This window comes from Mauremys mutica, chromosome 20, assembly GCF_020497125.1.
Source record: "Mauremys mutica isolate MM-2020 ecotype Southern chromosome 20, ASM2049712v1, whole genome shotgun sequence".
NCBI classification, from domain to species: Eukaryota; Metazoa; Chordata; order Testudines; family Geoemydidae; genus Mauremys; species Mauremys mutica.
Genome location: NC_059091.1, coordinates 3907575 through 3935112, shown reverse-complemented (window position 1 = coordinate 3935112; position 27538 = coordinate 3907575). Strand labels below are relative to the sequence as shown.

General features: G+C 66.5%; 1 protein-coding gene across 2 annotated transcripts; it reads right to left on the bottom strand.

The window, feature by feature from the left end:
• Positions 1-2696: 2696 nt before the first annotated feature.
• On the bottom strand, positions 2697-22501 carry NXPH4 (neurexophilin 4). 2 transcript variants are annotated; one of them, XM_044995562.1, is made up of 2 exons: positions 22395-22501; positions 2697-3471 (listed from the first exon to the last, which is right to left on the bottom strand). In XM_044995562.1, exons 1-2 carry the CDS (start codon positions 22446-22448, stop codon positions 2740-2742), a joined length of 786 nt encoding a protein of 261 aa, XP_044851497.1. In that variant the 5' UTR covers positions 22449-22501; the 3' UTR covers positions 2697-2739. The 2 variants fall into 2 exon arrangements, with proteins under 2 accessions (XP_044851497.1, XP_044851498.1); XM_044995563.1 differs by lacking the exon at positions 22395-22501 and adding an exon at positions 4204-4236.
• Between the last annotated feature and the right edge of the window lie 5037 nt (positions 22502-27538).

Genomic DNA, 27538 nt, shown 5'->3' with positions numbered 1-27538 from the left:
AACATCCTCTCCCAACTCCGCAGCCTCTGCGGCAATTCATCAAACCCAGCGCCCCGGAGGGGGGCGGGGGCAGCTCCCCGCGCTGGCACGGACGGGCGTCTCTTCGCAGCTGGGCCCCGGCGCTGCCGTTGGCAGTCACTGCAGCTGATCCATCCTCAGGCTTCAGGGGCTCGCGGGCATTGGGGTCAGGAAGGAAATACCCCTCCCTGCCCTTGGGGCCCCAATTCTTCCTACAGGACCCCCAATGTCTCCAGAACCACCCCCTGCGTTCCCAAGCACCGGCCCAGCCCCTTCCCGCTTCCGGGGGGGGGGGGGGGCTGCTAATCACATTTGATTGGGGAGCTGTCAATCATACTCAATGGGAGGGGCTGGGGCTGCCAATCACACTCCATAAGGAGAGGGCAGGAACTGTCAATCATGCTCGGGGGGGGGCAGGGGGCTGCCACTCACACTCATGCACCGGGGTGGGGGCTGGGAATCGATGAGGGGGGCCAGGAACTGTCAATCACATTCGATGGGGGCAGGGGGCTGCAAATCACATTCGATACGGGAGCTGTCAATCATGCTCACTGGGCGGGCCTGGGGCTGCCAATCACACTCCATAAGGGGAGCGCAGGAGCTGTCAATCATGCTCAAGGGGGGGGCAGGGGGCTGCCACTCACACTCATGCACGGGGTGGGGGCTGGGAATCGAGCACGCTCCACACCGAGGTTTTATTTCATTCTTTTTTTTTTAATCACATTTTTTTCCCTCAATTTTATTTTGTTACAAAAATATGAAGAAGTCTCAGCCCAGAGCCCGGGGGGTGGGTGGGTGGGGGGGATTGAGCTGGAGAGGTGCTGCCCGGAGCGTGGGGGGAGTGACTGGAGCTACGGGGCCTGCCCCTACCCAGTGCACGGCTCAGCCCGGGGGGGTGACCCCAGCTCATCCTCCCCCCCCCGGCCCCTTCCCCAGCCCCGTGGCACCTACGTCCTCATTTTGTGACGAGCGATCGCCAGCTGGGGAGGGGGCTCTGTCCGGAGGGTCCCTGCCTTGCCCTGCCGCCATGGCGGGCGCCGTGCCAGTCGCTGGGGGCTGGGCAGGGTGGCACTGCCAGATGGGCGGGGGGGGGAGGCTCCTGCTGAGATCCGGGGGCACATCTCAGGGGGCCGGCTGGGCACCCCTCACTCAGTGCCAGGACTGAGAAACCAAGTCCGCTGCAGAGAGACCCACGGAGACACGCACGAGTGTGTGACCACCCCCCGGCTCCACAGCCGAGCACCCCCACGTGCACAGCTGCACCCCCCACCCACACAGAGCCGCACGCACGCACGGACACCCCCCCCCACACAAGCACAGGTGCATCCACAGCCGCAAAGGAGGCAAACACACACACACAAGCACACAGACGTGCGACACACCCAACACCCTTCCCACTCTTCCTGCAGGACTCTGTCGCCCTCTGCAGGTTGCGCCACTTTAGCCGTGCGTGGGAATCCGGCCAGGCCCTGCCTTCCCCCGCGGCCACGCTGGGGTTTCAGCCCTTGGTCGGCTCCTTCCCAGCCCTGCAGGGGTCAGGGTTAGATCTGGGGGGGTCTCTGAGCAAGGGGGAGAGCCTGGGAGCAGGCGGGAGGTCACCCCAGGACCGGCTCCTGGCCCGGCCACGCAGATCGCTGCCTGGGGGGGGCACGGCACAGCTGGGTGAAGGGGGGGACACAGGGCCGGCAGCTCTCACCACGGCCCCAGCCCCCGAGCCCCCAGGTGCAGCCAGGGGGGCGGGTTGGCGCGGCCCAGGCGATGGCTGGCAAAGGTACCCGTCTGCGCTGGGCCCCGAGCCATCGATCCATACACACGCCCACGCACCTCCCGATATCACTGAGACATTTACACACCCCAATCACACGCCAATCACACGCCAGCCAACACGCCTCGATGTCACTGATACATTTACACACGCACCTCCCGCTATCACTGAGACCTTTACACACTCACACACGCCAATCACACGCCAGCCAACACCCCTCGATGTCACTGATCCATTTACACACTCACTCCCGCCAATCACACGCCAGCCAACACCCCCATATCACTGATACATTTACATGCGCACCCCCCAACATCACGGATACATTTACACACGCACACCTCTCATATCATGGATACATTTACACATACACCCCCCCGATATAACTGATACATTTACACACGCACACCCCCACCAATCACATGCCAGCCAACACCTCCCATATCACAGATACATTTACATACACATGCACCCCCCCCCAGTGTCACGGATACATTTACACACAGATGCCCGTGAATCACACTCCAGCCAACGCGACACCCCCGACAACACTCCCCCATCACTGATACATTTACACACACATGCACACACCCCCCCGTGCCGATTTGAACCCCTGGGCACGTGTCACTCGCTGGTCCTGTGCAGCCCCTGGCCCTCGTCCCCCCACTTCCCCGCAGGGATGGGGGCGGCCGGCTCCGGCTCCGTTGCTCGCTTGTCGCCCCGCCCATCCTTCCACCACGGTCCGAGGGGATCCGGCTGCGTCCGCCCGGCCTGGCCGGGTCCCGGGCGGTTCCGCAGGCCCGTAGCTGATGGAGCAAAGCGTCCGGTCCCCAGGTCCCACAGCCCCCCCCTCCTCCGCGCGGCGTGGAGAAGCCCATCCCCCGGCCCCACCAGGGTCCTTCCCCGCCCCCCGGCCGCTGTGCGAGCTGGGTTATTTGGGGGGCCGGGCGGGGCGCTCAGCCGAAGTAGGGGCGGTCGTGCTGGAAGTTGTAATCGGGGCAGACCTTCTGCACCAGCTTGTAGTCAAAGCTGCAGAAGGAGACGAAGATGCAGATGACTTTGAAGGGCTTGGCGCACAGCCAGGCGGCGTGGCTCTGCGTGTGCTCGGTGAAGCACACCTTGGCCGGGTCGTAGAGGCAGGGCTTGTTCTTCCGGGCCCGGTTGGTCTTCTCGTACTCCACGTGGCAGTTGAAGGCCCGGGGCTCCTTGGCCTGGGGCAGGGTGGCCTGCTGGAGCTCGGGGGCCGGCGGGGGGCCCAGCACGTCGAACTCCACCACCTTGCCCGGGGGCACGATGCTGACGGAGACGTTGCCGAGGCTGGAGGAGTTGTGCCGGAAGTAGACGCTGAAGGTGCCGTTGACGTGGTCCACGATCTTGCCCGTCACCAGGAGGCTGAACTTGAGCGTCTTGATGTTGAAGTAGAAGTCGCCCCAGCCGAAGATCTTCCGGGCCCGGCCCGTCTTGAGCGAGGGCTTGCGCTGGGCCCGCTGGCCCGGCGGCTCGGCGCCCGTCTGGTTCCTAGGCCAGGCCCAGGGGCTCAGGGCGCCGGCCTTGGCCTTCGAGGGCTCCCCGGAGAACAGCCGGGCCGGGGGCTTCAAGGCGCCGGGCGGGAGGGTCTTGAGGAGCCCGGAGGTGCCCAGCTCCAGGTAGCCCAGGGTCTTGGTCATGTGGCCCCCCACGCAGACCACCTGTGGGGGCAGAGAGAGGGGGCAGGGAGTCAGCGCAGCCCTGCCCCCCAGCACAGCCCTGCCTGCCCCCCAACCCCTGTGCCCCCTGCCCCCCAACCCGTGTCCAAGTCCCTGTGCCCCCTGCCCTGCCCCTCTGTGCCCTGCCCCCCAGCACAGCCCTGCCTGCCCCCCAACCCGTGTCCAAGTCCCTGTGCCCCCTGCCCTGCCCCTCTGTGCCCTGCCCCCCAGCACAGCCCTGCCTGCCCCCAACCCCTGTGCCCCCTGCCCCTCTGTGCCCGCTCCCCAGCACAGCCCTGCCTGCCCCCAACCCCTGTGCCCCCTGCCCCTCTGTGCCCTGCCCCCCAGCACAGCCCTGCCTGCCCCCAACCCCTGTGCCCCCTGCCCCTCTGTGCCCGCTCCCCAGCACAGCCCTGCCCCCCAACCCCTGTGCCCCCTGCCCTGCCCCTCTGTGCCCTGCCCCCCAGCACAGCCCTGCCTGCCCCCAACCCCTGTGCCCCCTGCCCCTCTGTGCCCGCTCCCCAGCACAGCCCTGCCCCCCCAAACCCTGCCAGACTCCCCGAGTCAGCCAGGCTCAGTGCCCAGCCTAGGAGGGTCCCTTGGCACCGGGCCCGGTAGCGCCAGAACCGGCACAAAGGCTCTCGGGCCCCAGCAGCCGCGTCCGCGGTGTCCGAGCCCCGGGGAGGGAGCTCCGGCTGCACCGAGCCCCAGCAACGGCTGGTTTGACCATAGCACCTGAACGCAGGTTCCAAAGCTCGTGGCGCTCACACGAACACGCCTGCACGCCCGTGCACACTCACAGCACACTCTCACCCAGAAACACACACACTCACACGCCCGCACGCCCATGCACACTCACGCACGCTCTCACCCAGACACACACACACGAACACGCCCGCACGCCCGTGCACACTCACAGCACACTCTCACCCAAATACACACACAAACACGCCTGCACGCCCGTGCACACTCACACACGCTCTCACCCAAATACACACACGAACATGCCCGCACGCCCGTGCACACTCACACACGCACACTCTCACCCAAATACACACACAAACACGCCTGCATGCCCGTGCACACTCACAGCACACTCTCACCCAAATACACACACAAACACGCCTGCACGCCCGTGCACACTCACACACGCTCTCACCCAAATACACACACGAACATGCCCGCACGCCCGTGCACACTCACACACGCACACTCTCACCCAAATACACACACGAACACGCCCGCACGCCCGTGCACACTCACACACGCTCTCACCCAGACACACACACGAACACGCCCGCACGCCCGTGCACACTCACAGCACACTCTCACCCAAACACACACACACGAACACGCCCGCACGCCCGTGCACACTCAGACACGCTCTCACCCAAATACACACACGAACATGCCCGCACGCCCGTGCACACTCACACATGCACACTCTCACCCAAATACACACACGAACACCCCCGCACGCCCGTGCACACTCACACACGCACGCTCTCACCCAGACACACACACATGAACACGCCTGCACGCCCGTTGACACTCACACACGCACGCTCTCACCCAGACACACACACGAACACGCCCGCACACCTGCTCACACTCACACACGCATGCTCTCACCCAGACACACACATGAACACGCCCGCACGCCCGTTCACACTCACACACGCACGCTGTCACCCAAACATGCTCATCCGTGCACTCTCACACACACACACGAACACAGCCGCACACTCACACACGCTTTCACCCAAACACACACACGAACATGCCCGCACGCCCGTGTACACTCACACACACATGCTTTCACCCAAACACACTCACATGAACACGCCCGCCCGCGCACGCACACACACGCCTGCTTTCACCCAAACACACACACACACACACACACGAACACACGCGGCTGAGCTGAGCGGCAGGTGGGGACGTGCTGCAGACAGGCGGCAGCGGGCGTCATTCACAGGTACAGGGAGCAGGCAGGGAGCCTCATTAAACTTCTGCCCAGGCGATGACTAAACGCAACAGGCAATTTACCAGCCTGGGCCAAGGCGGCCCTGGGGATTTCCAGGCCAAGCCCATCCCTGGGGCAAGGTCGGGGTGGTTCTGCTGGGAGCCCCACTGGTCCCTTCCCCGCATTCCCCAGCAGCCCGCCCGTCCCTCGCGGGGAAGGAGGGTGGCACCGGGCACCGTCTCGGCAGGACAGTTTTCAGGCAGTTTCTAACTAAATGAAACAGGCACCTGGCAGCTCCTGGGCACCCAGGCTGGCAGGTTCGTTAGCACCTGTGCTGGCATGTTCCAGCCCCATTAAAATGCAGGCGGGTGGGCGGGGGCAGGGGAGCCCTAATTGTATTATACGGAGCCTCTGATCTGCAGCCGAAATTACAGGGCCCCCGCTGGGCCGAGCGCGGCGGATCCTGCCCCCGGCGGAAGGGTGCACGGGGAGACGCCGGGCAGGGCCGCTGGAACGCCCCACGCCCACAGCTTCTGCTGAGCTGCCAGAGCCTGGGCCGCGGCCTCCCCCGCCCCTTAAACCCAGCCCGGGGCCCTTGGAACAAGCTGCCCCTGGAAAGCCCCCCCGTGACGAGCCCCCGCCTTCCCCAGGCGGCTCTTCTCCCGGGGACTCCGGACACCATGCAAACATCCCCCCCCCACACACACACACGCTCCCGGCGGGCTGAGGCGTACCGCTTCCCTGCGGCATCACAGGGAAACTGAGGCACGCAGCCAGTGGGGAATTTCTCCCAGGCGAGGTGTTGGTAGAGGCAGAAATAGAACCCAGGAGTCCTGACACACACACCACCTCCCGCTTCTACCCTGCTGCCACCCCTCGACTCCACTCTTCCCTTCCAGGGCTGGGAATGGAACCCAGGAGTCCTGGCCACACACCTGACTTCCGAGAAGGGGCTAATGGGTGGGAGGGGGAGGCTGGGAATCAGGACTCCGGGGTTCTATTCCCCTGTGGATAAAAGGGCCCATTTCTAAGCTCCTTCAGCCCGGCTGAAAGGGATGACATACGAGCCGTATCCAGCCGAAATGCAGCCACCTCTGGGGTGGAACACGCCCGCTGGCTAAGAGCAAACGGCCAGGTGGTTTGGGACAGGAAGTGAAGGGGGCTGTCGGTACGTGCAGTGCAGCCTGTCCCCTAGAAGGTGTCAGGAAGGGATCGTGCCAGGTGCCGGACACGCATCCCTGCCCCAAAGAGCTTCCGGTCTCCATTCGCCTGCGAGATCAGGCCCCGTCTCCGGCACTCGGCTCATCCGCCACCTTTGTGCCGGCTGCTGGATTTACCCAGCGGCGCTCCCCCTCCCTGAACTCTACCTACTTACCCCGCCCACCCCGGCCCGCGCTGGCTGCAGTTTCTCAGCGCTGTCGCTCTATTTATCACCCCCCCGCCCCCCCCGCAGCTGGTCTCCACCCGGCGTGTCTCAGCTGCGCTCCGGTGGCTTTTGATCACGGCTCGGCCCAGCCTCGTCAATCACTGTCACTTCCCGGCGCTGCCGCGTGGCAGGTTTTTATGCTCAGCTCCAGCCGACCTGGTTTCCCAGGCAAACAATGTGTGTGGGGGGGGGGGGGCGGTTCGGAGGCGGGGGGCTGAGGAGCCGGTGTGGGAAGATCGGGGGGGCAGCGTGCGGGTTGGGGACCCGGCTGTCCCAGGAAGCTAACGCAATCTGGCCGGGGGCAAGGCTAGCGACACAGGCGGGGGGAGTTTGGCAGGTCTCAGTCCAGCTCCCAGGCCCCAGGCGGTTTGAAGCCCAGGAGCTGGGGGGGGTGTGGGGGCTAATTGGCCTGGTCCTTGGTTACCCCGTTCCTGTCCCTGGCCGGGTTACACGCTCTGCGATCCAGGCCCTGCCCAGGCCCCGGCCCCGGCCCCATTAGAGCAGCCTCAGGGCTGCGCTAACCGATGTGCCGCTCCCCACGGCCCCGTTGAATGCTGGGAGGAGGAGGTGCCAGAGCAGCACAGAGGGGCCTGGGGTCGGGTGCCGGGGCCGTCTCTGCCTATGTACTCAGGGCAGCACCCCCAGCCCCTCTCCCCGCCAAGCCGGGGGGCCGGCCGGGGCCGCCCTGGAACGGCTCCTGTTTCCTGCCGCTCCGCGGGGTTAGCCGGCGAAGACGCCGCCTGGGCCGGGATTAGTCGCTTGGTCCCCCCGGTGCCGGGCTCGCTGAGCTCAGCTCGGCCGACGTGCCGCGTCTCCGCCGCTCCCGGGCGGGGGCTGGCTCCGGGTGCCAAGGGGTGGGTGTGTGTGTGTGTGTGTGTGAAGCAGCGCGGTGCCAGCCTGGCACAACACCTGGCAGCGTGCGGGGCGCCTGGCACCTGGCAGAGCCAGTGACCTCCCCAGCAGGCGGCCCCCCGGGGGCGCAGGGGGAGCCGCTCCCACCTGGCAGTGCCCGGAGCTCTGATGGGACGCGATGGGTCCTCACCCAGCCTGCCCCGTGGGAGGGGAATCCAGGCAGCCCCCAGCCGTGCTACCGTTCTCCGGGGTCTCCGCCGGCCCCCCCTTATGGGACAGACGGCACCAGCCCCTCTTGAGGAGCTGGGTCTGATCCAGGTCCCTCCCCCCACCACACACACCTGGGCCGGCCCTTCACCCCCCCTCCAGCCGCCTGCCTCCCCCCCCCCATCTCTTTCTCTGAACACGATCCGCCTTATCTATATTTCAATGCAGCTTCAAAGCCGGGTGTCGGAGCTGGCAGGAGCCGGAGCCCCGGCGCGGGCGGGAGGTGGGGAGACAAGGGGGGAGCCCCCAGGAGAGAGAGAGACCTTGGGGGCAGATCGAGAGAGACGGGGGGAGGGAACGACGGCGGTCGTGTCAATCACCCCCCCCGCCCCGTTATCTCCCATCTGCCGCCCAGCCCAGCGCCTGCCCGCAGTTATTAATCCTGCAGCTCATACATATTGATTGGGACCCCCCCGCCCCCGTCGAATCCTGCCGGGGGGAAGGGGCAGCCTCCCGTGCGGTGTAGGAAATTACCAGGAAATGAGCCCGACCAAGACGCTGCCCGTGATCACCCCCCCCCCCGCCAGCTGCACCTTCCGCGAGCTGGGTACCCCGAGCCCCCAGGGCTCTCTGCCGCGGATTCGCCACGTGCGGGGGGCAGCGGGGAGCAGGGGAAAGGCCTCCCCACTGCCCCCACCCCAGCCGAAGGGGCAGTTAAAGCCAGTTTGGCCCCCTCTCGCCGGCAGAGCTGTGGGTGGGGGGGAGATAGGGGCTGGGATAACAGGGGCTGCGGGTCGGGAGTGAGGGGCACCAGGGGAGCTGGGGGGGGGCGGTTAGGGGCTGGGATAACAGGGGCTGCGGGTCGGGAGTGAGGGGCACCAGGGGAGCTGGGGGGGGCGGTTAGGGGCTGGGATAACAGGGGCTGCGGGTCGGGAGTGAGGGGCACCAGGGGAGCTGGGGGGGGCGGTTAGGGGCTGGGATAACAGGGGTCTGCGGGTCGGGAGTGAGGGGCACCGGCAGAGCTGGGCGAGGGGGGGAGATAGCAGCTTTGCCAGCTCCCAGCTCAGCCCCCCCCTCGCCGGCCCCAGGAATCCCAAAGCAGGGCAGCTTTGGCAGCCCGCCAGCGCCATCGATCGGGGGGGCAGTGCGGGGGTGGGGGGCCCCACTCTGCAAATACCTGGGGGCAACAGCCCGGAGCTTAAACACCCCCCGGCCCCCGGCTGGAGTGAGTGGGGCTCCCGGGGGGGCACAGAGCCCCTGGGGCTATGGGGGGGCACAAGCCCTGTCATTCCAAGGCCTGACGGAGCCGGGGGGGGGGAGCAGCATTCATAGACCCAGTTTGACTTGTCTATGGGGCGGGCGGGGGGACAGCCCCAGCCAGGCCAACTGGGCCACCGGGGGGGGGGGAGATTCTGCACCTGATGGGCCCCCGTCGCAGCTGGCCCTGCCCCCGTTAGCACGCGGAGATTAACTGCCATTTGTGAGTGACCCTCCCCAGGGCCCCCCCCCGGCGCAGGCCCGGCCAGGCCAGGGGTGAGCAGCAAACAAGGGGCCGGTGACAGGGCCCATTAATCTCGGCCGGGGGAGCGCGGAGCCGGTGCTAACGCCGGACACCGAGCCGAGCCAGGTGCATCCGTCAGGCCCTGACAAGCTGAGACGGGGGGGGAGAGGGGGGGGCTGGAGGGGGGAGACTGGTGAGTGACAGGCCCTGGGAAGGTGACTGTGCCGCGGGAGTCCGGGCTGCGGGGCGGGAGTGAGGGGCCCCGGCAGGGCTGGGGAAGGGGGGAGCCCAGGGCCGGGCTGGCAGGGGGCTGCGGGTCGGGAGTGAGGGGCACCGGCAGGGCTGGGGAAGGGGGGAGCCCAGGGCCGGGCTGGCAGGGGCTGCGGGTCGGGAGTGAGGGGCACCGGCAGAGCTGGGGGAGCCCAGGGCCGGGCTGGCAGGGGCTGCGGGTCGGGAGTGAGGGGCACCGGCAGAGCACGGGGGGAGCCCAGGGCTGGGCTGGCAGGGGGCTGCGGGTCAGGAGTGAGGGGCACCGGCAGGGCTGTGAGGGGGTGGATACAGGGATTGTGACAGAAGATGCCAGCCCAGACCAGAGACCGTTCCAAGCCCCCCCCCATTCCCCGTCCGGCCGGGGGCCCCTCGGTGCCGGGGGGGAGACGAAGCTGCTGGCCCAGGTCCAGCAGCGCTGCGGAAACGGAGCCTCGGCGGGGGGAGGGGATCGGGGGGGTAGTTAATTAGCCCCCCCCATTGCCAGAGACATGACAGCTGGGGGGGGGGCCTTGGCCCCGACCCTGCAGCCCCCTGCCGGCGGTGACAGCACCAGGGGCGGGTGGGAGGCTGAGGAAGGGAGACGAAGGAGCCTGTCGTTAATTAATTGGCAGTCGTCCCCCCCCCCGCCCTGCGCAGCCGGGGACCAGCCCCCCCCCACTGCCAGAGACCAGCCCCCCCACCCCCCGCCAGAGACCAGCCCCCCCCAGCTGCCAGAGACCAGCCCCCCCCCCCCGCCCCCACAGCCAGGGACGGCTGAAGGAGCTTGGAACAAATGGAGCCCCGTGGAGCTGGCCAGACGGCTGAAGGTCGAGAGCAGGGGGGGGACGGGGACAGATGGTGCCAGGCATGGGGGGGGCAGGGGGAGTGGGGCAGGAATGGGAGGCTGGGGGGTACCAGGCAGATGGGGGCAGAGAACAGGGGCAGAGCAGATGGGGGGCAGAGAGGGGACCAGCCCCCATCACTGGGGCGTAACGATCCCCCCTCCACCCCCAGAGGTCCCACGGAGGCCGGCTGACGAGAGCCCAACCCCCAGGATCCCGCTGCCCCCCGCCTGCCCGGGCCCCTCGCGCCCACACCGAGCTCAAAGGCGTTTGAAAGACGCAGCCCGTGGCCGAGGCGCCGGCCGGCTGTTTGGTGCCCCCCGCGGACGCTGGCACATGCCAGCTCTGCCGCCTCCTCTCTGCTCGCTGCTCCGCTGCCAGCTGCCGGCCCCGGCTCCCGGCTCCCCCCGCCCGCGGCCCCAGCAACGGGTCTCCGATTGCCCAATGCAGTTCCATGCCCCCCACGCGTCAGTCTGGGCACGGAAGGGAGTCGGGGAACAGACACGGGGCCTGTCCCCTCTAGGGGGCGCCGGCCCCGATCTGCCCCCAGGGCAGGGACTGGCTGGCTCAGGGGGGCAGGGAATGGGGCAGGGGCCTGTCCCCTCTAGGGGGCACCAGCATCACCCAGGACCTGTTAGTCAAGGCCCCTGCCCCATTTACTAAGATGCTGTGGGTGGGGCCAGGGGGCCAGACTTGCCCCCCTCCCCGGTGCCACCTACTCCGTGGGGAGCTGCCCCAGCCCAGCCGCCCTCCCCAACTCGGCTTGAGGAGCAACTCCCTCGGCCGGCAGCAGTAGTGGAGCTGTACCATCCGCGCCCCCACCCCCAGCAGGCCGCACGCGGACGCCCAGCCGGGCCGCCTGCCACCCCCCACCCTGCCGGCCGCGGAAACCCCAGCACCCCAACCGCCATCCATCGCCCGGCTCCCTTCCCCGCCCCCCCCTCACGGCTCCCGCTAACCCGCAGCCGGCGCGGCGGTTTTACTAACGCACCCAGCTAATCAATATTTGATGGCCCGGGGGTTCGTCTTTCGGTTCTTTCTCCCTGACGTGCGTCTCCTGCCTTCCCCTTGCGAGAGCGGGGGGGGGGGGACGCGCTCTGGGGAGAGAGAACCGCCCCCCCCCCGGAGCGGGACGCGAACGAGGAGCCAGAGAAGCTGACGGGGGGGGGGAGGTCAGGGGCAAAGATCCAGGCCCAGGCGGCTTGTGAGCCCCCGAACGAAGGGCCGGACGGAGCCCAGCGGGGATGTGAACGGGGGGGGGGGGGAGCCTGGCGAGGCCAAGATGAAATTGAATCTCGCTCTCAGAGGCGCCGCATTAAAAACGTCCCCTCCAGCGGCGCAGGAGACGGGGAAGGGGGGCGGTGGAGAGCCCAGAGCCCTGGTTAAACTGGCCCCGCGGCTGGGTTATTTAAAGGGGATTCAGCCAATTGCCCAGGCCAGGCTGGGAGACTGGAGGGGGGCTGGCGGGGACTGGCCCCGCACACGCCTGGGGGAGCCCTCGGCGGGGGGAGCAGCTCGGTCTCCGCAGCCTCTCCACCACGGCGGCTGCTTGCGGGGCCGGGACCGTTACACTGGGTGCACGACGGTGGCACCCGGAGGCCCCCAGTGGAGATCGGGGTCCGTGGCGCCAGGCGCTGCACAGGGAGCGAGACAGTCCCTGCCCCCTGGAGCTCGCAGACTGAACAGACAAAGGGGGGGGGGGAACTGAGGCACAGGGGGGTTGGCAGAGGTCCGTGGCGGAGCCAGGAAAAGAACCCAGGAGTCCTGACTCCCAGCCCAGCGCCCCACCCTCTAGGCTGAGAGCTGCTTCCACAGGTGCCCGGTCTGGTCCCCACCCCACAGATCTGGGCTGCAAGTGGGAGGCAACAGGCTCCAGGCCCCGGCCCAGGGGCAGCGAACACTTTGCGGGGGGGGGGGGGCGACGCAAACGGCCGCTTGGTGCCCCAGGCAGAGCTTTGCCCAAGGGTCCGTGGCCCTGCCCCCGCCCGCTCTGAGCTCCCAGCCCCTCCCCTACGACGTCACAGCCAGCCCCATGGGGAACGGACGTGATGGCAGAGGCTCAAAGGGTGGGGGGGGCTCCCCTATGATGTCACAGCGCTGCCCTCCGCTGGCTGGAATCAACTGCTCGGGGGCACGTGTCACGGTCCCTACACTGCTAAGGCTGATGGAGATTCTCCTTTAGCTCGGGGCTGGTGCGTCTGGAGCAGGCAGTGCTGAGTTCTAGCCCCGCTCATGCCGTGCGCTCGTCAGCCCTGGGTAGGGTCTGAGAAATGGGGAGCTGAGCCCAGAGCCAGCACCAGGAAAACTGCCAGCAGCCCCCGGGGGGGGAGTGAGGGGCTGCGGGTCGGGAGTGAGGGGCACCGGCAGAGCTGGGGGAGCCCAGGGCTGGGCTAGCAAGGGGCTGCAGGTCGGGAGTGAGGGGCACCGACAGGCCAGGCTAGCAGGGGGCTGCAGGTCGGGAGTGAGGGGCACCGACAGGCCCGGCTAGCAGGGGGCTGCAGGTCGGGAGTGAGGGGCACCGACAGGCCCGGCTAGCAGGGGGCTGCAGGTCGGGAGTGAGGGGCACCGACAGGCCAGGCAAGCAGGGGGCTGCAGGTCGGGAGTGAGGGGCACCGACAGGCCCGGCTAGCAGGGGGCTGCCGGTTGGGAGTGAGGGGCACCGACAGGCCCGGCTAGCAGGGGGCTGCAGGTCGGGAGTGAGGGGCACCGACAGGCCAGGCTAGCAGGGGGCTGCAGGTCGGGAGTGAGGGGCACCGACAGGCCAGGCAAGCAGGGGGCTGCAGGTCGGGAGTGAGGGGCACCGACAGGCCCGGCTAGCAGGGGGCTGCAGGTCGGGAGTGAGGGGCACCGACAGAGAATCCCTTAGCCCCAGGGGTCAGTCAGGCTCCAATCCGCCCGTGCCGGCTCCGGCCCCAGAGAGCTGCGGCTTGGCAGGTTATTGAGCCTTGTGATGATCCCGCGTGCGAGGGCGGCCGGAGCGTGACCCGTCTCCCCCTGGCCTGGCCACGAGAGGCTTGTCGAGGGCTTTGATCCGGGCTGAGTCGATCCCTCCCTGCGCTGCCCGGGGAAAAGCCAGATGCGGCCTCGCGGGGTGGGGGAAGGGGCAGCCAGGACGCCTGGGTTCTCTCTCCAGTGGGGTCTAGTGCTTAGAGCACCAGGGGCAGAGAGTCAGGAGCCCGGGTTCTGCTCCTTCCTCCGAGAGTCACCTCCTCCGCCCCACCCCCCACCAGCCGTGCCTCAGTTTCCCCCACCTCTAAACCAGGGAGAATGCAATGGGAGTGAGGGGTTTCACCCGGCGGGGGTGGGGTGCTGCCCTGCTCCCCCCCCCCACAGAGCCAGGAGCACACGACGGCCAGAAAACAGTGGAACAACCCAGGCGTCCCCCCGCCAGGCCCCCTCCCAGGCCCCCCGCCCAGACCCACCATTTCACTTTATTATTGCAATAAATGTAGCCATAAAAGTGGCAAGTATCATATACTCGCGGAGATCAGTTCCACTGCGCGATGGAAATGTAATTTCGAGTGTGGCCGGGAAATTTTATAAGATCTTATCAGGCAGGATCATAAATTGCATTTCAAAGTTCCCGTCCCCCCCTCTCGGCACGGCCTGATTGGTATTAAAAGGGATTCCGCACGCGCTTAAGGTCAGATGGTGAATGAAAAACGAGGGGGGGGGAATTGCAGGGGAACATGATCCCCCCCAACCCGCCCCCCCAGAACAAATCGTGTTCTCCCCTTTGCAAACTGCCACCTCATCTGTTACAGTCCCAGGCTCCCCCTACACCCTGCGGGTGCCCCTCACTCCTGACCCGCAGCCCCCCGCTAGCCCAGCCCTGCCCCCCCAGCTCTGCGGGTGCCCCTCAATCCCGACCTGCAGCCCCCTTTTATCCCAGCCCTGCTCCCCCAGCTCCCCAACAGCCAAAAGCCCCTTTTCAAGCCCCTCCAGGCTGTGACGGTTCATTCCCAGCAGGTGGGAGGACACGTCCGCCCCCCCGCGCCCCCCGCCCCCGGGGGAGGAAGGAGGACAGAGGCTGGGATTAAAAGCCCGCGGTGAGGAATCGGCGCTGGCAGAGACAATCAAGGCTCTGGCGTCTGGGGGATAATTTGTTTCATGTGCAAGTGTCGCCGGGCGAGGATTACCTGCCCCGCGCGGCTCCCGGCCCGATCTGCTGTCAGCGGAGCCCTCCCCACATGGAGGGGAAGGGGGGGGTGTCCTCCTCCGCGGTGCCCCCTGGGGTGGGGGGCCTGGGGGGTGCTATCGTGGGTCCCTCTGTGTTTTGGAGGCATGTGGGTGCAGAGGGAGAGGGGGGGTTATGGGGGTGCAGCCCCCCGTGCCCGCAGGATAGGGGTGGGGGTGCAGGGGGATATGGGGGTGCAGGGGGTTAACTAATGGATCAGCAGGCGCTGTCACAGTGACAGGGAATGGGATGTAATGGGGGGGTCTCCTTCCATTACTGTAGCATCCCCCCAGCCCCCCAAGATCCCAGAGCACCTGGCAGGCGGGGGTGGGGGGTCTCCTGGGCACGGAAATGGGCCGGGAAGGGCCCGAGGCGGGCGGGGAGAGGCTGTGGCTAACGGCGCCGGGATCAGCTTCCAGCTCGGCCCCCAGCTCCCCGGGCCTCAGGCGTCCCCACCTGTAAAACGGGGACGAAACCTCCCAGCCCGGCCGTTCTGGGCGCACGTAAAACCCGCCCAGGCAGATGTTCTCCCGCACGAAGAAATTAAACGGTATTTGTCCGCCCTGGCGGCAGCCGATGCCGGCTCAGCTGCCTGGGACGGGCACCCGGGCACCGCGCCAGCCAGGGGTCGACGCCCGCAGCCCGGGCGCTCGCTCCCCGAACGGCTTTTCCGCCTGGCCACCGGGGGGTGTGTGTGTGAGTCTTTCTGTCCCGTCCGTCCAGCCGGCTGGAGGGGACGTTTCCTCGTTGCCGGGTCGTTTCTCCGCGCGCCGGAGCAGGGGCCGCGTTGCCGACACAAAGCCGATTGCTGCCCGGGGGCCGATCCTGACCTCTCGTGTGCCTGCGGCTCCCTGGCAACCGGGATCGGCCCCAGCGGGAGAGATGCAAACGCGGTGGGGCCGATGCTCCTCAATCCTGCCCCGCAGCCCCGACTCCCCCGCCGACGCCCCTCAATCCCGACCCGCAGCCCCCTGCCCCGCCAGCCCCGACGACGCCCCTAAACCCCCGCCCCGCCAGTCCGACTCCCCCGCCAACGCCCCTCAATCCCGACCCGCAGCCCCCTGCCCCGCCAGGCCTGGGCTCCCCCCACACCCAGCTCCGCCAACCCCTTCAAAAAGCAGCCACCGATGTGAAACCAGCCAGCGATCCAGGGGTGCCCCGGGGTGGCGGGTCCGGTCCCTGGGGCTGACAGTCACACGTTGGGCACACCTGCCGGGCACACCCAGCCACGCCGGGCACCGAGGGGAATGAAGGGGGGGCAGGGGGGGAGACAGACACCAGCTCACTCCGAACACGCGTGACCGAACACACATGATGTTTCCGTTCCCCCTGCGTTCACAGCGGCTCTGGGGCCAGGCTGGGCTGATCCTGCTGCCACATAAACCTTCCTCCTGACAGCCCAGCCCCTGCCTCAGCTACTGTGCCCCACACCCGCCCGGGCAGAGGTCGGGGGAGGACCCTGAGCCATGGACCCAGGAGTCCTGACTCCCAGCTCCACCTTCTCGCTCCCACTAGACCTCACCAACCCCCGTCTGCCAGGCGCACGGTGCTGCACAAAGCGCTGGAGCTGCTGTGCTCAGAGTGGGAGGATGGGGAATGGTGCACAAGGGCTCCCTCTGCTGGTCTGAGCCAGGAGCACACGTGGCCTCAGCGGAGGGGGGGCTTGCAATGCCCCCCCCCGATTAATGCACTCCAAGGGGGCTCAGGGCAGTGAACAATCAGAAATCCCCGAGGCTCCCCCCAGCCAGGCCTGCCCCCGGGATTAACGCCACAGGCCCAATTCAATGTGGAGACATGTGGAGGGGGTGTATTTCCATAATGAGGGGGAAGGAGCAGGGTCTAGTGGTTAGAGCGGGTGGGGGGGGGCTGGGAGTCAGGACTCCTGGGTTCTCTTCCCGGCTCTGGGAGGGCAGACAGTGCAGCAGCCAAGGCAGGGGCTGGAAATCGGGGTCTCAGGGTTAACGCCTCGCTCCCAAAACCAGGCCCCGGGATCGTTAGTCCTCACGCAGAGCAGCAGTCAAGTAACTCCGTGGCAGAGCCAGGAATGGAACCCAGGAGTCCTGGCTCCCAGCCCCCCCCCGCCCCCGCTCTAACCACCAGCCCCCACTCCCCTCCCAGAGCCAGGAACGGAACCCAGGAGTCCTGGCTCCCAGCCCCCACTCCCCTCCCAGTCAGTCACACAGCACGAGCCAGGAGGGGGTTACATCAGGCTCAGACGAGATGGGGGGTTTCTCCCCAGGGGCTGCAGCATCTGCTCAGAGGAGAGGCCACCTGGCAGCCCCCGGAGACGGAGCCCCAGGGCCCTCGGCCGCCTTCAGGGGCAATCAGGGAAAAGGAGCAGAAAGGGGAATGAACTGGGTGTTTCCCGCAGCTCCCGGCCCCAGCTGGGCCAGAGCTGCCGGCCGCATGGCAGCGCGGGGGCCTGGGAACGGGGGGCTGCAGCAGGGCTGGGGGTCAAGGCTCCGGTGGGCAGAGTCCTCAGTGCTCCCAGTGCCCGGCAAACACCCGCTGTCTTGCGTCCCCGCCCCTGGGGGAGGCAGCACTCCCGGGACGAAGTGGGAATGTTCTCAGTGTTGTCTCTGAAGACGGCGTGTGCCTCAGTTTCCCCTCTGCGCTACTCAATATCTAGGTGGTGCAGGATGAGGGGCGTCATCGCAGCGACCCCTAGAGGGCAGGGGTGACGGGCGACGGGCTGCAGAGAGCGGCCGACACTCTAACCCGGCAAGGCTGGTAACGGACGGGCCCCTGCGCCGCAAGGATCAGCGCAAGGTGCTGGAGACCAGAGACCAGGGGCCCTGCTGGCCCGGGACAGAGACAAAGGGGGAGGAGGAGGGGGGGCAGCTGGAAGGGGTCAGTCTCCTGGGCTGGGACTCGGGGGGAGGGCCCTGGGCTCTGCCCCCCCCAATGCACTTTGCTGGGCATCCCTGGTGGGTGCTAACCAGCCCTGTCCTACGCTGGGTCCCCGGCGACTAACAACCCGCCTGTCACCCGCTGCCTGGGAGTCCCTGCCGGCCGCGGAGGGGGCTTGGGGGGCGTGTCAGGCTCCCCCAGGGGAGCTCACGGCGTGACCGAGTCAGCCCCACGAGGCGCCGAAGCCGAGCCGGTTCCTCGCCCGGGGGGAGTGAGCCCCGAGGGGAGACCCCACCCCACAGTCCTGGCCGGCTGCATCTGGATCCTGAGCCTGCAACTCCGTGACAACCCCCATTTTGTAAAGGGGGAAACCGAGGCACGGTGGGGGGAAGGGACGCGCTGGAGGCTGCACTGCCAGTCACCAGCAGCGATTAGGACACAGCCAGACCACCTGGTTCCCAAGCCACCCTCTGCTCTCACCACTACCCGCTGCCAAAACCAAAATGAAACGCTCCCGGCAGAGGTCCTTCCCGGGACCCAGGCGTCCGGGCAAGTCGGGGGAAGGGGGGTGGTCTGCAGGCCTGAAGCTGAGGAAGTATCTCCTATCCGCTGCTCCCCGAGAACCTCCCCTCCGCATTGCCCCCTCTCTGGGCAGGAGAGTCATTCCTGGGACCAGCAGCTCCCCATAAGGATCGGGGTCCCCCCAGGCCCCCACAAGAGACACCCCCTGTCTCAAAGCGCCTGCCGGGGAGTGGTCTCCCTAAAGCCAAATTCTGCTGGGGCCCCTCCCTGGGGCTCGTTTGATCCAGGGGTTCCCCAGACACAGCCCCCCCCCCCAACCCACCGGCCCCGAACGCGTCACTAACACGGCAGCTGCAGATCCAGGAGCCCGGCTGCCCGGCAAATCGCCCCAAGCACGGGAGCCTTTGGAAAGCCCCGTCCCCCAAAAGCCACTGGCATAGGCTGCCCTCCCCAGCTCCGCGCAAGGCCCCCCCTCCCCGCCGTACCCCAAGGCGCTGGCAGGAAAATAACAGCTGTTTGTTTGCAATCTGCGCTCCGCGCAGCCACCTCCCAGGACCAGGGTCCAGACCTGGCACCTTGGTACCATGCAACCGCCCGCCAAGCCAGCGGCCCGTCGACCTCGCCACTCGCCAGGGATTCAACGTTTCTCGCCAGGCCGGGCCCGGCTGGGGGTGAATCGCTCGGCGGCCGGAGGCGCTTCTGCAAATAAACCTGAATCCTGAGGCCGAGCGGGGGAAATTCCCTCCCCCGACAACGCACCGGGGAGGGGCCAGGAGTCCGACGTCGCCAGCCCCCCCTTCGCCCCTCGCAAGCTGCCCGACTTCAGCCCGTTTCACAGCAGGGGAGCGGGCGACAGGCGACTCGCCCAATGGCACAGAGGGAGAATGAACCCGGGTCGTCCCTCCCCTCCCCAGCTAACTCCCCCAATCGGGACCCGCCCGGGGGTTCAGCTGAGAGATTGTGGGGGGTCCACCGTGCCATGGAGGCGGGAGGTGAAACCCACAGCGGGAAAACCACCAGCCGCCCCACCCTGCACATTTCACGCCGGCTGGTTGGTTTGCACCGAAATCCTTCCCCTTGCCCCCAGCAGAGCCCCGGGGGCACGCAGCGTTGAACAGCTCCGGACCCACCGGAGGTGGCACCCTGTGGTTTTGCAGGATCATGGCTAGATGCATCGCCAGGCACTACAGACCCTGCCCCCACACCCCCGGGCATGCCCCTGGGTTTTAAGCTTCACAGCAAAGGCCCAGGTAAGAGGGGGCTGGGGGTTAATTTCCCCAGGGCGGCAGATCTGGAGGTGTGGGGCTGAGAGCATCACACACACACACACACACACGTCCCTTCTGCAGGATCACGCTCCGCACGCCAACCGATCACACCGAAATCCACTGGCTTCTGCCTTCCCACGAGGGGGAGGACAATCAGAAGAAAAGCCGGCCCTGCTCCCCATCGGATCCACGCAAACCCGCTGGTCTCGGGAGAGACTCAGTCTCCGAGTTGCTGGACGAGGCGGGCGGGTGGCGAGCCCCTTCTCGCCCCCGAAATCCAAAGGCAGCGCAGCCGGCCTGCTGCTCACGCTAACCTGGGGCGAGCAGAAGTGACTGAGCCGTGAAAAGTCAAAGTGGATCTCCATGAAATCAGATTCTCCCCGCCCCGCGGTTAATGAGCCCAACACCCCCCCACCCCCGTTACAACACAGCAAAAATAAAAGACCGGGGGACAGGGGGGGGGGAATAACCCACCGAGCAAACCCTCTTAACTCCCGATTTGCAGGCACTGAGCGTTGCAGCGCCAGTTACCTGTGAAAGGACTATTACAAACACGCCGGCAGAGGAATATGCCGCAGCCAGCGGAGGACGAAATCAAAAATTTATCAACCCTATTGGAAGCTCTTGCCGGGCGGGGTGGGGGTGGGGGGAGTTCGGCTGTTCCCAATCTCTGGGCTGTGGGAACGGCAAGTTGATTTTCTGATTATTTATTACACTTTGTCGGGAAGCCGGGACCGAAAGGCGCCGACGCCCAGGAGCGCAGGCGGGGCCGAGGCCGGGAGTCCTTGGCAATTGTTTAATCACACTTGGCTTTAAGTGCTTCTCCGCTCGTGCGAACTTACACGGGGCTTGACTGGGGATTCACGGGTAGCACGGCCGAGGGGCCAGCCTCCGTCCTGCCTCACCCCGACACCAGCTGTGGCTACGGCCCAACGCTTTCCTTACATCCGTGTCAATCCAAGTTTAACTCAACAGCGTCGCTCCGGATTGACCCCAGCAGCAGGACTGGAGCCAGGGTTCGCCGAGGAGACAGTGCGTCAGGACGGGAGACGGGTTTTCCCTAGGGCGGGGTTGGGATTTTGCCAGTGCGAGAAGGGGTGGAAACTGATCCATGGTGTGTTACAGGCGATGCTCGGCCCTGGGCGTCCGCAGGCACCAGAACCCTCCAAACACCCCCCAGCCCCTCCGGCAGCACAATGCGGAGCGGCCCCAGTTCCTCCCAGCCCAGGCTCCGGCTCACCCGCCCCCCAGGCAGGGGACAAACTTGAGAACTGAAGCCGCGTCGGGAAGCGAAGTCTGCCTGGGGAGCAGGAATCGCTAATCGGGGGCTCGTCAGTCTAACGGGAGCCAGCAGCTGGAAGTGGAAGCCAGACAAATTAACGCTGAATGTTAACACCCCCGGTCCGTCTACACTGCAAAGAGCCATTTCCCGCTGCAGGTTTCGGAGCCTGAGCTCCAGCCACCGTGCAAGCGGCAGCCTCATCCCGTGACCCCTGAGCCCCGTGTCCGCTGACGGCCCCCTGCCCCCTCGGTCACTCGGGGCCGCAGGCAGGTTTGGGCTTTCGTGCGGCACAGACGTACCCAGAGGGTAAATTAACCACGGGGACAACTTCCCAAGGGCTGTGCCGAATCCTCCAGCACTGGCAGATTTTTCAGTCAATGCTGGACGTCTTCGAGATCTGCTCGGGTTCAAACAAGAAGGAATTCGGGGCCGGCCTCCGGCCTGCACCGTACAGCGGCTCAGCCTAGAGAACCGCAGCAAAGAGCTAATCTAGACACCCGCTCCCACCAGCCGGATACCGCCCCATGGGAGGGGGAGGCGCTAAATGCTGGAACAGGACTTGGGGGAATAACCCGGCCACGGGGAGAGGAGAGGTGGGAACAGCTGGGTGAATGGTTCTCCCACAGAGCCCCGCTTGGAGCCCCGTGTACTGCAGACTGTGCCATGTGCACCAGACACACACGCATCTTGCATCACGCACGTGCATCATGTACCGGATGCATGCGCATCGTGCACCATGCACTGTGTACCAGATGCACACACATCGTGCGCCGTGCACACGCATTGTGCATCGCACGCCTGCATCGTGTACCAGATGCACATGCATTGTGTGCTGCACACATGCATCGTGCATCACACACATGCATCACGCACATGCATCATGTACCAGACGCACGCGCATCATGCAGTGTACCAGACGCACACGCATCGTGCGCCGTGCACATTCATCGTGCATCGCACACACGCATCGTGCACGGTTTAGAATGACCATGGCCATTGCGGGGAGCTCCCTGGTGCTAATTTCCAGCCTCGGGCTCCAGCGCGGGACAGCAGGAGCCCGGCTCAGCCTAGGGCAGCCAGTGCCACCTGCCCTGCCCAGCCGGGTGCGTGCGGGGGTCTCTGCGGGCTTTGCCCAGCGCCGCGAGGCTGCCGTGCCCGAGCAGCGGGGGCGGGAGGCGCCAGCCAGAGGTGCCACCCTGGCGATATTTACAGGATTCACACGCCCGGGCGAGTCTCTCAAGTCCTGTCCCCCTTGGCAGCTGCCAGACGGTTCTTCTGGCTGCTTGACAATCCGCCCCCCCCCGCCGAAAAATCTCCCGTTTGGGGTTGATGGGAACACTTCCAAAGCGACCGGGTCTCGTTGCCACAGCAAATCAGCCGCCCGGGGACTGAGAGACGCAGCCCCCCGCCAAGCATTCAGCTCCCCGATTGCAGGTACCTTTCTCCACCCCCCTTCTGCAATCCCCCCCCCGTGCCCACCCGCCATCCAGCCCACAGCCGCCCCCTTAACTCTGCCCCCTGCCTCGCCCCAGCCCGCCCCCCCCCGCAGCCTGTGGGGTCAGGGTAAGCGAGCGCAAAGTTGGGGGGGGCCACAGCGATCATTCCCTGCCCCCCCAGTAGCACCCCCCGTTTAAAAATCACCCTGCAGGAGCAAACACCCCCCCGACCAACTTCACTTTTCCAGGGGGTATTTCTGCTACCACCGCCCGCCCGCAGCAACGTGTCCCCCCCACAGCCCCTCTGACCCCCCCCCGCCAGTGACCCCCCCCCCGGCCGGTCCGTACCTTCAGCAGCAGCCAGTGGCTGAAGATCGCGGGCAGGCAGCGCAGCAGCTTCATGGTGGAGGGAGAAACCCTCCGCCAGCATCGGGAGCGGGGCAGGGCGAGCTCGGGGCCCCGGGGGGGCGCTCGGGCCGGGGGGGCCGAGCCGGCAGCGGCGCCGGCGGAGGCAGCAGAAGTTTGGCTCCGCAGTTCTCGGGCAGCGCAGCGCAGGCTGGCGCGGGGCGCAGCGCAGCTTCCCCGCCGAGGGGAGGGCGAGGGCGTGGGGGGGGCGGGAACGTGGGGCCGGCCCCTTAATTCCCCAGCCCGCCAATCCCAGCCCGCCCCCACCCCCCGGCCGGGCTCCCTGCGCTGGGAGATGCGGCTGGGAGGGGCCAGGAGCAAGTGACCCCCCCAAAACACCTACCCCCCCTTCTGGATGGGGGAGGGGCCAGGAGAAAGTGACCCCCCCAAACACCCCAGTGCCACAGGGCTGAGGGAGGGGTAAGATGACACCAGCCCCCCCCCCACCTCCTGCCCCTCAGAATCCTCCAAGTTCCAGGGACCCTCCTGACCCTCCCTGAGAGTTGGGGGGGGGGTGAGGAGAGTGTAGGGGTGGGGGTATCCGGAACTGGGTGAGGGGGGGGTGACTGAGAGCCCCCCATCACCAGGCACCCCCTCAGGCTCAGTGGGCTCCGTATGTGCACCCCCCCGGGCATCCAGCCCCCCAGGAGTCCTGGGTTGGGGGAGTCTGGGGCTCCGCCCATCACAGCTCTCCCCCCACCCTCCATACACCCCCCCCCCCACTTCGGTGCTGGGTGCGACTCCTGAGTCCAAGGCATGAAATCAGCCCCCCCAGTAAATAATAATAAAGGTACAATAACCCCCCCCCCGCTGACCGCCCCCCCGCCCCCCGCAGGGCGAAGCTGTTTAACTCTGGACAGACAGAAACCAACCCAGCCTGCTAAGCCGGGTGCAGTCAGAAAAGGGTTAACAGAGTCAGAAAGCAGAGGGGGGCCAATCATCCCCCCCTCCCCGAACTAGGGCCGGGTCGGGAGGAAGGGGCAGCACCCCCCCCCCCACGCACTGCTTGTGTATGCACAGCACACCGCACCCCTCTGCTGCCTAAGGTGTCTGCAGCGCCCGGCGCCAGCCACGGTCGGCCCTGCCTTTCCGAGGGGAAAATACAGATTCCAGTCTCATTCCTCCAGCTGCCCCTTGCAGATGCCAGTGGGGGCTCCGGTGTGCGTGTGTGTGCATCTGTGTGTGCATGTATGTGCATGCGTGTCTGTGTCTGTGTGCACACGTGCCTGCATGTGTGTGTGTGTGCACACATGAACGTGTGCATGTGTGTGTAGTTGTGAGTGCACGCGTGCGCATGTGTGTCTGTGTGCATGCATGTGTGTGCGTGCATGTGAACATGTGTGCATGCGTGTGCATGTACTTGTGAGTGCACCTGTGTGTGTCTGTGCACCTTGTGCGTGTGCACACGTGTGTGGGTGTGTGAACAGCCCAAGGGGACTAAGGAAGGCGACACATGGGGGGGCGGAAGAAGACAAGGCCGGGGGAGGGCGGACGAGGGGCTGGAAAAGGACGAAGGCAAAGGAAGCCGGGCAGAGAGGGGCAGGAACGACCCCGGCACAGCGAGTAACCGGCTGCCCTGTCCAGGGGTGAGCCAGGGGCTTGCCAGGCCGGGCCGAGCTCTGCCCCAGAGCGGGGAGCCCAGACGTGGGGGGGGGGGGTCCGCGGGAGCTGACGGTCCCTCGCCTGGTTCTCGGGGAGGCTGGGGAGTAGCTGGCGTCAGTGACCCCTCAGTGCCGGCGGTTCGCACCCCCGTTCCTTGCCATGGCAGAGGGGTCGGCAGCCGGCCCACGGCCAGACCGGGACGTTCAGCTGCTCCCTCCCGTCCAGCCGTGCTCCGCCCCTGTCTGCAGGCACCAGGCCTGCCCTGCCGTCCTCCCTTCCACTGGGCTGGCGATGGGGGAAGGGTCCCCCCCTTTTACTGACGGGGAAACTGAGTCACAAAGGGGTGACATGATTCGCTCACTGTCACACACTAAGTTAGGGGGAGTAGAACCCAGGAGTCCTGATTCCAGCCTCCTCTGCTCTGACCACTAGGCCCCCTCCCAGATCTGGGGAGAGAACCCAGGAGTCCTGGCTCCCGGGTTCCCCCTCCCACTAGACCCCCACTCCCTCCCTGGGCTGCACCAGCACCTGCTCAGTGTCTAGTCCCAGAGACTCACAGCCTAGCAGGGTTGGAAGGGACCTCGGCAGGGATCTAGTCCAACCCCCTGCTCAGAGCAGGACCAACCCCAACTAACCATCCCAGCCAGGGCTTTGTCAGGCCGGGCCTTAAACACCTCCAAGGAAGGAGATTCCACCCCCTCCCTAGGGAACCCATCCCAGGGCTTCACCACCCTCCTAGGGAAATGGTGTTTCCTGATATCCAATCTAAACCTCCCCCACTGCAACCTGAGCCCATTGCTCCTTGTTCTGTCATCTGCCACCACTGAACAGCCGAGCTCCAGCCTCTCTGGAGCCACCTTGCAGGTAGCTGAAAGCAGCGATCAAATCCCCCCTCACTCTTCTCCTCTGCAGACTAAACAATCCCAGTTCCCTCAGCCTCTCCCCGTAACTCGTGTGCTCCAGCCCCCTGATCATTCGTGTTGCTCTGTCGCGGAGTTCGGGGGAGTCCGGTCCCTGCACCCCCCACTCCCTGCGATTCACCGCGACTCTCAGCCAGCCAGTGACACAGCAGGTTTATTAGCCGACAGGACACAGTCCCAGGCAGGGCTTGTAGGTACAACCAGGTCCCTCTGGGGCAGGGAGCTTAGACCCCAGCCCTGGGCCTCCCCCATTTCCCCAGCCAGCTCCAAACTGAAACCCCCTCCAGCCCCTCCTCTGGCCTTTGTCTCTTTCCCGGCCAGGAGGCACCTGATCCCTTTGTTCTCCAACACCTTCCATTGGCACCTTGCAGGGGAGGGACCCAGGACATCAGTTGCCAGGAGACAGGGTGTCGCCAGTCTCTGTGCAGACCCCATCGCACTGTCCCCCTAGGGCTCTGCAACAATCCCACCCCCTGATCCCACCCCCTAGAGACTTACGAACTGCAGAGGGGAAACTGAGGCACCCACCCAGTATTCAGAGAAAACATTAAGAACATTCCCACTTCGTCACACCCTCCACTGGACTCGCTCCAATTTTTCCACATCCTTCTTGTAGTGCGGAGCCCAAAACTGGACACAGGATCCAGAGGAGGCCTCACCAGTGTCGAATGGAGGGGAATGATCACGTCCCTCCATCAGCTGGCAAGGCCCCTACTTATACAGCCCACAATGCTGTTAGCCACCAGGGCAGGGCTGCTCCAATGGGTGGGGTGGGGGGCAGCTTAGCCGGGGAGGGGGCTTCTGCACAGACTGGTGTGGGGCCCAGGGGGGCTGGCGGACAGATCTTGGGGTGTCTGTGCAGTCTCAGCTCTCCGCCCCCCCCCCCCCGCCAGTCCCACATGGCCAGCGCTGCAGAGAGCAAGGCAGCCCAGGGCGAGGGAGTGTAGTCTAGTGGTTGGAGCGGGGGGGGGGCGGGTGGTACGGGGAGCCAGGACACCTGGGTTCCATTCCCCGCTCTCCCTCCAACGCACTCCCTGTCCTGTCCGACTTACAGAGAGCAGCAAAGGCCGATCTCTGGGGCTGCCCCAGGGGCCCTGCCTGTGGGGTGTGGGGGGCCCTGCGGGGGGTCAGGGCTGGCTGGCTAGAGAGCAGGAGACTGATGGGGGGATGGGGGAGGGACCCGTGCTGCCCATGGACGAATCCCCCGGGAGTTTCCTGCTCACACCATGGCTGGGCCAGGGGCATTTTGGGGCAGAGCTCTGAGCACCCCGTGCAGCTGGGGGTGGGGCCCTGGGGGGGCCCTCATGGGGGGCAGGACACCTTGGAGCCGCTGGGTGGGGCTCCCGGCCAGCAGCGGGGTCAGAGACTCCGAGGAGATCAGGGATCTCAGGACGGGGTCCCCAACGCGGTGCCCGCGGGTGCCACGGCTAAGTGCGCCCACGGACTGGCCGGCGGACGAGCGGCGTCATCCAGAATCGGTGGATTCCGGCGCCGCCGTCTCTGGATGCTGCTGCTTGCGGGCGGCCGATCCCTCCCCCCAGGTGCTGCCCCCACTGGCCTCCTGCCCCAGGGGGCGGCTGGGCCCACGGCCATGGGCGCTGGGCATGGGGTGGGTCTGGGGTCTCTGGAGCAGGGCCGGGTGGGATGCAGCTGAGAGCCACGTCTGAGCCCCCCTGTGAGGCAGGGAGTGGGGCGGATTGACCTGGGGGAGGGGAGAGCAGGGGGGGCTTTAGGGGAGGGACGGGACCTGAGCCAGGTCGCGGGTGGGACCAGGTGAAAACTGGACAAGGAGGGGGGGGGGGGAGTGAGTAGGCTGGGGGGAGGGGGGGGTCTTTCAGTTCTGGGAGGAGGCAGGAGCCCCAGGGCTGGGGTCTAAGCGCCCTGCCCCCCAGAGGGCCCTGGCTGGGGGGTCCTGGTTGTACCTACAAGCCCTGCCTGGGACTGTGTCCTGTCGGCTAATAACCCTCCGTGTCACTGGCTGGCTGAGAGTCCCGGGGAATCGCAGGGAGTGGGGGGTGCAGGGCCCGGACTCCCCCACACTCTGTGACCCCCCCATCACAGCATCACTGTGTGTCTGCTGCAGCCCCCCCCATCCCCCTTTGCTGCTGGGGGGGGACACGCCTGATCCGAGCTGTCCGGGGGGGTTAGAACCGGGGGGGTGACATGGAGGGGCTGGGAGTGGGCAGGGGCAATGGGCTGATACAGGCTGTTGTTATGGGGGGGGCGGGAGGGAGTTGGGACTTGCTGGGGAGGGGGGTGGCGTGGGGGGGTTGGAGCTGAGCAATGAGCGGCATGGGGAGAAGAGACAAATACTGAGGGGGGATCTGGGGCGGGGGGCTAAAGGGAAACTCCCCAATGATCAGATCTGGGGGGCTGAGGAATCCCCATCCCCTGATGGTCCCCCCCGGGACGCAGGGCGGGGGAGGACCCGGGCCCCACGGAGGCTGCGTATCCTGGGCTCTCCCTGAGCCCCGCCAGCCTCCCTGGGCCGTTGGGGGGTGCCTGGGAAGCGCTGGGCATGGAAGGGGGGGGCGGTACCAGGCCCTGGATGCACCTGCCCATCCC